This window comes from Eufriesea mexicana, unplaced genomic scaffold (genome assembly GCF_001483705.2).
Source record: "Eufriesea mexicana isolate 0111107269 unplaced genomic scaffold, ASM148370v2 scaffold620, whole genome shotgun sequence".
NCBI classification, from domain to species: domain Eukaryota; kingdom Metazoa; phylum Arthropoda; class Insecta; order Hymenoptera; family Apidae; genus Eufriesea; species Eufriesea mexicana.
In genome coordinates this window covers 32,380-42,341 of record NW_016908778.1, presented here as the reverse complement: position 1 = coordinate 42,341, position 9,962 = coordinate 32,380, and the positions used below count along the sequence as shown (strand labels likewise).

General features: G+C 35.4%; 1 protein-coding gene across 1 annotated transcript in view; it reads right to left on the bottom strand.

Annotated features, from left to right (window-relative positions):
• The window catches only part of LOC108546174 (regulator of G-protein signaling 9), a 47,249-nt gene that overhangs the window by 27,125 nt on the left and 10,162 nt on the right, over positions 1-9,962 (bottom strand). Inside the window, exons 4-9 of the mRNA XM_017898122.1 lie at positions 9,667-9,864; positions 8,765-8,940; positions 8,552-8,625; positions 6,604-6,733; positions 6,274-6,495; positions 5,904-6,167 (exon numbers count right to left, since the gene is read on the bottom strand). Of these exons, the coding sequence (XP_017753611.1) occupies positions 5,904-6,167; positions 6,274-6,495; positions 6,604-6,733; positions 8,552-8,625; positions 8,765-8,940; positions 9,667-9,864 (1,064 nt within the window). The remainder of the gene's footprint in view (positions 1-5,903; positions 6,168-6,273; positions 6,496-6,603; positions 6,734-8,551; positions 8,626-8,764; positions 8,941-9,666; positions 9,865-9,962) is intronic.

The following is a 9,962-nucleotide window of genomic DNA, read 5'->3' as shown; positions in this document are numbered from 1 at the left end:
AAAATAATTTTATTTATACAAAGAAAAGGTGAACCAAAACAGTCGGCACAATATGTCGCCACTTTTTTAGTGCAATTCTTTGCTCTCATTCTTCCTAGCTGATTTGAATTATTTTCATAGCACACTTTGCAAAATCGCCTTACATTTCGCACACTTCCAGGTTTCTTTTTAAATTCGTGACGACGTTTTTTCTGTACGTAATTGCTCGATGAAATGCAATCTTCGTGATCGGAACATTTCACTAAATACATCGCTAACTTCATCCTAAAATCGGGAATTGAAATATTTTTTCGAGTTGCTTTTTAAACAATTGATAATGGCAAAAATGGTCTACAGCGTCGCGGGGGTCACCGGTGACCCCCATCACGAAAAATACATTAAACGCGATTATACAACTCACCTTATCTGTTGTAAATAATATTTCGACGTAATATGCATCGCATAATAAAATACTCATGTTGGCGCCATGGGCAATTCACGTAAAATGTGCGCGGCAGTCAACGTGTTAAAGCCTGAGCACCGGCCTCATTCGCTTGTTTCCGAACAATGAATAGCTAAAGAAAATATTTAAAACTTATACATTTTCTTAAAATACTATATTTTCATTGCATATTCGTCATTCTGTGGACATTTCGCTATTACTAGAATCGTCGGAATCACTCGAATATCGTAATGGAACAGCTCTTGATATTCTCCTTGGATCCAAATCACTATCACTGTCCTCGACTCGTGTGTCAGAATCTTCCGAATGTATCGAATAATCTGACAGATGGTCAGCAATATACTCGTTAAAAGCTTCGCTCATATTATATGGATAAAAAGTTACAGAATAACAAGACTTATTATATTGTTCAACGAAAAACGTAAACCTACGAAAGGGGTACCAACTAAAGAATACACTGCTTGAGAGTGATTCGCGCTTTGATTGTTTCTGAACCATCGTATACGTTTTATTTTCGGAGTATAACAAATGCAGATTGTCGTAAACGTGAGAAGTGAATGCAAATTGACGTGTAAGACATCCATACGAGCAAAAGAAAATCCTCATCATCGTGAGGGCGAGAGTCAAGTGACAAACTTAGAAACCCGTATTATCGCGGGGTCGGCGCTCAAGCGACAGACTCAGAAGCCCACGTTTTCACGGGACCAGTGCTCAATGTGTTAACTTTTGTCAGTAAGTGTATATGCGCCGGCTGTTGCGGCCCTAGGGCCGCAAGTCCCAAGTTAAGTGGTGGACTGTTTTATGTCCTTAGTACCAGCGTCGCTATGAACGAAAATCGCGTTTAACACGTTAAACGCCACGTTGGTTTTACGTGCCCTTCCGTTCACGCCACAGTTAGCCCTCATGCAGGCCCTTCCGGGCCATACAAGGGAAAGTCTGGCAGCGGTCCCTAAGGCCTGACGTGGCGTTTATCGCGTTAACACGTTAAGTGTGCCCGTTTTGCTTGCCATTCCATTCAAGCCAAGACTCGGCTATCAAATGGGCTACCGGTGGCGGGCAAAGTGTTTGTAAAACTCGGAGATACTGTACCAATTGTTATAACAGAAATTCCCAAACGTTAGCTCCAAAGATGGCGAAGAATTTAACACCAAAAGTTAGCACCTTTTGGTCTTAGTCTAGGCCCGAACGGAAAGTCTAGCGTGGCACTTAACCCTTTCGCTTCGGCAGTTCAGTCCGCCGAAGTATCGTCACTGAACGGAAGCGGGCGCCAGAAATATGCACAGTGCGTGTGATTTTTGTATATTTCTGTACGTTTTCCTAAGTCTTAAATACCAACTGTGCTGAATAAAACAATCGTATACAGATTGCATTTGGATACGCATCATATGGATGACGGATATATGTGGTGCCCGTACCCAGGAGTCATCGCGTGGACGCCGCCTATATGCGGCTCTCAAAGCGAAAGAATTAATCCTTTGCGGTCGATATCCCCACAGCGGAGACATTCGCGAGTCGAAAAATACAGAAAACTACAGAAAATTAGATAAATTAAAAATTTTGAATTTTTACGTATTATTAGTAGTAATAATTAGTTTCAACAAATTCTGTGCGTTTTAACCCTTTGCACTCGAGAGGTGACTCTCAGTCACCGTTTGTTTTAATGCTATAACTTAAATATTGAACGATGATATTTATATATTAAGAACATTTAAATAAAATTATTCTATTCGTTCGTTTCTCAAGCAAATTCACGATTAACTTCTTTTAATTTTAGCATAAAGAGTATCAGTGAACTTATAAAAATCTAAGAACAACTTCGAATTGCATCTTCGCAACGAAGAAATCTTCGAGTCCAAAGGGTTAATATCTATATATTGATTTTAAACGCTGTACAGAAAAGTAACTGCGAAACGCTAAATTTGCTCTGCTGAAATCTGTCGGCCGCAAAGGGTTAACGTGTTAAGCAGAAACGAGCGCTGGTAGTTTTGAATGGCTATCGCGACAGCTGCTCGACCCCATGGCACGGTTTACTGAAAACCGCTCTGTCCGCAAAGGGTTAATTTTGAATTCGTACGAAGATCATGCGAAATATCTCGTGGTTGCTTACACAAGTGACAAGATAAAACGGTGCTGCTGGAAAGTGTACTGCCAGATAGAGATACGACAACAATAAATGGGAATGAAAAATGAATATGTATAATAATGCGATGGTGTGACAATAACGATAAAGCGAAAGACTAGGAAAAGACAGTCGCAACGATATATACAAAAGACACGATATACCGAGATTGAAGTAGTTAAAATGCAATCAGGGAGAAGGTTCTCCAAAAAGATAGTCAAACTACGTCACCCTTTGTACATCGAGAGTAATTGGACAATATTAGAAAACACTGAGAGTTTTGCATACATGAAATGGCTTTTCACAAGTGCTGAACAACACCTTGGAAAAATACACACCGATAACAGGATTTGTTAAAAACTGAAATAAGTCAAGAGATTCGTATTCGCAAACGTATGCAAGGAAACTACCAAGTTATTTCGAGGACTTACTGAACACTATGCGGGATAGGCCTTGTTGGAACAAGTCGAGCCAGATCTCCCCTGAAAATACCGCACCGATAAGACCTATTTTTCATCCCCCATGTTCGTTAAAATTTCACCATATTTATAAAACCTCCTCTTTTTAACCGTGACTTTTATTTGAAAATCTGGAATGCATTGAATTTACCAAATCGATTAGGTTCACGTCTCTGCAGAATATGTTTATCCGTCTCTCAATTATGTTACTAAGACAGCAGTGTGCAAGCAGTTTCGAAAACAGTATAAAGACACCGGTTTTACTTAAGATTTTACTGGTACGTTCTTTGTTAGAGACTATGGGTTTTCAATTTTAATCGCGTTACATAAATTTATATCCATATGTACATTTACTTTGATTGATTTCTCTCTGCGAAACAAAGAAGTTAATTAAAGGACGATTTTAAGTAACAGCAAGATATTTCGCTCTCGCATGCTTATTATACGTACATTCATTCATACATACATACATACATATACACATACATATATTATTTAAATATATGATATTGTGGGATGCCAAATATAGGTTTTATTTTGTCTTCGGTTTACAGAAATAACGTGTATGTGTTCCTTCTTTTATTATATAAAAGAATATTATAAAACACAAATTAAAATTATCTTTAAAATTCAAATTACCACGCAACAACAAATTCTGAAATAAATTGCGAATTCATGAAATCACGCCGTTTATCATGAATATCAAAATTGAATGTTAGATAATATATGTAATGGAAAAGGATAATAAAAATAATAAAATAATAAAATAATAATAAAAATAATAAAATAATATAGGATGCCAAAAATAGGTTTTATTTCGTCTTCGGTTTACAGAAATAACGTATATGTGTTCCTTCTTTTATTATATAAAAGAATATTATAAAAAAAAATTAAAATTATCTTCAAAATTCAAATTAGCACGCAACCACAAATTCTGAAATAACTTGCGAATTCATAAAATCACGCCGTTTATGAATATTACTATTTAATCAACAATACTACTTATATTATCGCAGGATGCCGAAAACAGATTTTATTTTGTCTTCGATTTACAGAAATAACGTGTACGTGGTTCCTTCTTTTATCGAAGGAATATCGGGTCTGCGCGAACGGTTTGAGACCCCGAAAACGACAGAACAAAATGAACAGAATGAAACGAACACCAAACGCGGAAACTGATTAAACGCGAGAAAATAATATCGAAATAACGCAACTTTAACACACGGAAAACACGCTTCTATTCGTCTCTCTCCGACACCGAACGACTCACGTCCGCGCCGGTCACAAACTATTTTCACGAGGATTCTTCGAGGCTTCTCCACTCAGGACTCTGCCTGTGTCGTCGAGGGTCCTGTTTTATGCCCTTTGGAAAGCTCGACGACGTGCTTTTATCAATCGCTAATTGGTTGATCCGATTCAACCGATTCCCGATTTGGCTCCGTGAAAATTATGTCATCTTGCTGATTCACGATTTGTCTTCGTAAAAATTACATTAGGTTACCGATTCGCGATTTGTCTTCGTGAAAATTACATTAGTTTACCGATTCGCGATTTGTCTTCGTAAAAATTAAGCTACTTTGTCGATTCGCAATTTGCCATTGTGAAAATTATATCACTTTACCGATTTGCGATTTGTCCTCGTGAAAATTATGTCACAATGCCGATTCGTGATTTGTCCTCGTGAAAATTATGTCACATTGCCGATTCGCGATTTGCCTTCATGAAAATTACACCACTATTTCGATTCACGGTTTGCCGTCATGAAAATGACATCATTGTATCGATTCACGATTTGCTCTCGTAAAAATTAAGCCATCTTGCCAATTCGCGATTTGTGCTCGTGAAAATTACGCCACATTGCCGATTAGCGATTTGCCTTCGTGAAAATTACGCCACTATGTGGATTCACGATTTGCCATCGTGGAAATTGCACTATTTTTCGATTAGCGATTTATCCTCGTGAAAATTACATTACTTTACCGATTCGCGACTTATCTTCGTGCAAATTACATTATTTTACCAATTCGCGATTTGTCTTCGTGAAAATTACGCCATCTTGCCGATTCGCGATTTGTCTTCGTGCAAATTACATTATTTTACCAATTCGCGATTTGTCTTCGTGCAAATTACATTATTTTGCCAATTCGCGATTTGTCTTCGTGAAAATTACGCCATCGTGCCGATTCGCGATTTGTCTTCGTGCAAATTACATTATTTTACCAATTCGCGATGTCTTCGTGCAAATTATATTATTTTACCAATTCGCGATTTGTCTTCGTGAAAATTACATTATTTTACCAATTCGCGATTTGTCTTCGTGAGAATTACGCCATCTTGCCGATTCGCGATTTGTCTTCGTGCAAATTACATTATTTTGCCAGTTCGCGATTTGTCTTCGTGCAAATTACATTATTTTACTAATTCGCGATTTGTCTTCGTGAAAATTACGCTTCCGTTCATTTATGTTTCATCCCCCGTAAAGACCGCGCAACTCACCTAACCTATTTCTAAAAATAGCCTTCCATAACGGCACTAGTCGATTTCCGACTTTTCCCAAAATAACCCCCTGCGTCGGCATTGGCCGATTTCGATTTGTTTTTCCAAAAATAGCATCCCACAATACATCGATGGTAACAATGATACTCACAAAAGGTTTAAAATGAATACCCGATAACATTGGAATTGAATTTTCGAGCAACAATGGCGACGATTAATCGCCATAAATATCTCGGGGATTATTTGTTACGAAAGGAAGAAATTGCGAAATTAATCTAAGAAGAATGACCGTGTATAACGAACGTATAGACATGAACACAAAGGCGACGCAAAGTGTCTATACGCTGAGCGAGTATCATCGGTTTGAAGGAAATATCAAATCGTTTACCTATATGGAATGTCGGTGAGATTCGATTGACTGTGAGAATGCGGCACTGTAGGCATCGAAGTCGTATCTCGGACACCGCAAACGGCTAGCTCGTGAGCAGATCCAGAAAGACTTCGTTCGCTTTCCCTGCGTTTGCTACTACTTCCTCCGCTGCTTACAGCATGCTGTTGCAAAATGCTGGTCGTTGGAGTCGAAGTCGAAGTCGTAGTCGAAGTCGAAGTGGAAGAAATTTTCTTCTTCGCTTGTACGCCGAAGCTAAAAAACCTGCGAAACGCCATTGAAAATATAAAGCCGTATTTCACACGAAGAACGTAAATCGGGGTCGAGAAGATGAGAGAAAATGGAGGACAACGATGTTTTCCATACGTACCACTTTTTTTGCAAAGGTTGCACACCGGCAGCTAAAAGATTTCGGTATTGATCGGAACGAATAAATCTAGGATAGCAATCTTTTTTCAGAAGTAACGTATATACATGTTCAGCGGCGGAATCAAATGTGAATCGATTTGGATTTCTCATTTCTTGATGAACCTTTTCCATCGTCTTCCCGTCTATGTTTATTTCGCAAGGTGCTCCAGGTGCCAGGAATTCTCTGCAGCGACATTCGATCGTTCGGTTATTTTCTTACATACACACCGTGTACGATCCGTGTTATGGTTTACGAATTACGATCATGAAAAGAGATTTTCGCGGTACGTACTTGAAGATCTCGTTGACTTTGTCGGGTATTTGTGCTTGAAAACTATGCCTCAAATCTTTAACCGCTAACCAAAATCGTATATTTTCGTGGCTGTATTCTTTCCTCAAATAATTCGTGAACTCTTGCAAACCTGCAAACCAAACGAACGAGATCAAAAGACAAATTTCGAACGTTGATAGGATACTTGGCGTTGTAACGTGTAAATACCTAAACACGTGTTTCTCGATTCTACAAATAAAGCTCGAAAATTATGGTTCGACGATTTTAGCGATGAAACAATATTTACACCTTTTCACATCGCTTTCGTGTATAAAATATTATAATAAAAGTATAATAATAATAATAGTAGTAATAAGAATGACAGTGATAATAATAATAATAACGATGTTAATAACAAAAGAAGGTATATGAGAAAATATACGTATATAAGAGAAATTTCGTTTGAAATTTTTTAGCTTTTGAGTATCAATATTAATTATTTTTATTACTCAATTATTTAATTATTTCTTATTAATGTTAATTATTTTCATTTGACAAACAAAAGATGTTCGCTACTCGGATGGGACATTAGCTCTTCCATTATAATAACAATAATAATGATAATAATAAAAGAAGGTACACGAGAGAATATATGCATTTAAGAGGATTTCTTTTGAAATTTATTAGCTTTCGACTATTTGTATTAAGTATTTTTGTTATTACAGACGAACGAAAAATATGTACCAGTAAGATTGGATATTAACTCTTCCAGTATAATAACAATGATAATGATAATAATAATAAAAGAAGAAATATACGAGGAAATATACATATATGAGAAATCACTTTTGAAATTTTTTAGCTTTTTACTATTAATATTAATTATTTTTATTACTGTAGACGAATGAAAGATATTCACCACTAGGATCGGACATTAACTCTTCCATTATAATAACAATAATAATGATAACAACAAAAAAAAGTAAAGGAGAAAATATATATACATAAGAGGATTTCTTTTAAAATTTTTTAGCTCTCAAATATTAATATTAATTATTTTTCTTATCGTACATGAACAAAATATATGCACTAGTAGGATCGGACATTAACTCTTCTATTATGATAACAATAATAATGCTAATAATAGAAGAAAGTACGCGAAAAAATATATATACCTAAAAGGATTTTTTTTGAAATTTCTTAGCTTTCAAATATTAATATTAATTATTTTTGTTATTGTACATGAACAAAAGACATGCACTAGTAAAATCGGATATTAACTTTTCAAGTATAATAATAATGATAATGATAATAATAATAACACTGATGATAATAATAAAAGAAGGTATACGAGGAAATATACATGTATAAGAGAAATTTCTTATGAAATTTTTTAGCATTTGACTATTAATATTAATTATTTTTAATACTGTAGACAAACGATAGATATTCAACAATAGAATCGGACATTAACTCTTCCATTATAATAACAATAATAATTATAATAATAAAAGAAAGTATATGAGAAAATATACATATATAAGTGAAATTTCTTTTGAAATTTCTCAGCTTTTGATTATTAATATTAATCATTTTTATTATTGCAGACCAATGAAAGATATTTACCATTAGAATCAGACATTAACTAACAATAATAATGATAATAATAATAAAAGAAGGTACACGATAAAACATATGTATATAAGAGGATTTCTTTTGAAATTTCTCAGCTTTTGATTATTAATATTAATCATTTCTATTACAGCAGACCAATGAAAAATATTCACCACTAGGATCAGACATTAACTAACAATAATGACAATAATAATAATAATGATGATGATGATAATAAAAGTAGGTATATGAGAAAATATATATATATATAAGAGAAATTTCTTTCGAAATTTCTCAGTTTTCGAGTATTAATATTAATTATTTTTATTGCTGTAGACAAACGAAAGATATTCACCAGTAGGATCGGACATTAACTCTTCCATTGATAACGCCCAGCGCTTAACGCGTTTTTCCGTAGGAACTTCCACCCTGCACAGAGTAAATGGAAGAAATTAAAGGAATTCAAATTGCCCTACTACGACGAGCATCCTTGCCGCGGTGGTTGCATACTTTACCGTGGAGCATACATATTTGCACGAGAAATTTTAATTATGTTTGGAATACTAACAGTGGACTGTTTAGCTGCCAAAATGTTTGATCATCGGTAATCCATGGGTTAGAAGGCTGAGGCTGTACAAACATCGGATCGTATTCCACGTACGTTTCGAAGTATGATTTCAAATTTTCGATCGCAGCCGAAACCTTTATCCTTGTACGCGTTAAGCTGTTCTTCAAAAGGGCCACCTGGTGTTCGGAAAAATACATAAATCTCAATAAGTATTCTACTCATACCACATCTGCCATAATACATTACGCATGATCTATTAACATTTAACTCTTTGCAATCCGAGAATATTTTTATTTCACCGACAAACACGCTTTTACAATGGGAAGCTTTTCAAAAATTTTGTTTCGAAATAAGAGAAATTAAAAATGTACGGAAATTTATTTAAACTTATTCTAAATTTAATTTAAATTTATTTTAAATTGTAAATTATCAATATCTCCGCAGTGGCGCCACTGGAGTGTACAAAATCAAAATTACTATCTTTTCAAAAATTTTGTTTCGAAATAAGAGAAATTAAAAATGTACGGAAATTTATTTAAACTGATTCTAAATTTAATTTAAATTTATTTTAAATTGTAAATTATCAATATCTCCGCAGTGGCGCCACTGGTGTGTACAAAATCAAAATTACTATCTTTCCTTTTCTTTTTTTTTACTATTTCGTGTGTACATGTATACATAATTGAATATATAAACAAATATGCGCGCGTACAATTGAAATATAAAATATTTTTAATGGAATTCAAGAGTTGCGCATGGAATAACGTCGAAAGATCAGCGTACAGTTAATATCAGCATGAATTAGAAAACAGAAGAAAGATGGTCGGAAAGAAATGTCGACACAGCGACATCTGGCTACGGCTATCCGAAGCAAGTTAATAGGATTAGAGAAAAGCGTTTACCTCGCGTTGCAGATCTGTTAAAGTGCGTTTACGCGACGGAGGACGTGAAAAATGTCCAGGACGAAAACGTGTAGGTACGGGTGCTACCTCGAGACTTCTTAGACAACCGGGTGGCGGCCTGTAAACTCTCCAAAATGCTCGTTCTTGAGAATCGCTTACTATTTTATCTCCCTTCTTTCGCTCCTTCGCTAAGCGTACCTGAACCCACAAAATGAACAACATTTCAAGGAGTCACATGCTCGAATATAGCGAATTTCAACTACGTGTAGGAAAAATGTATTCGATGGCATATTCAG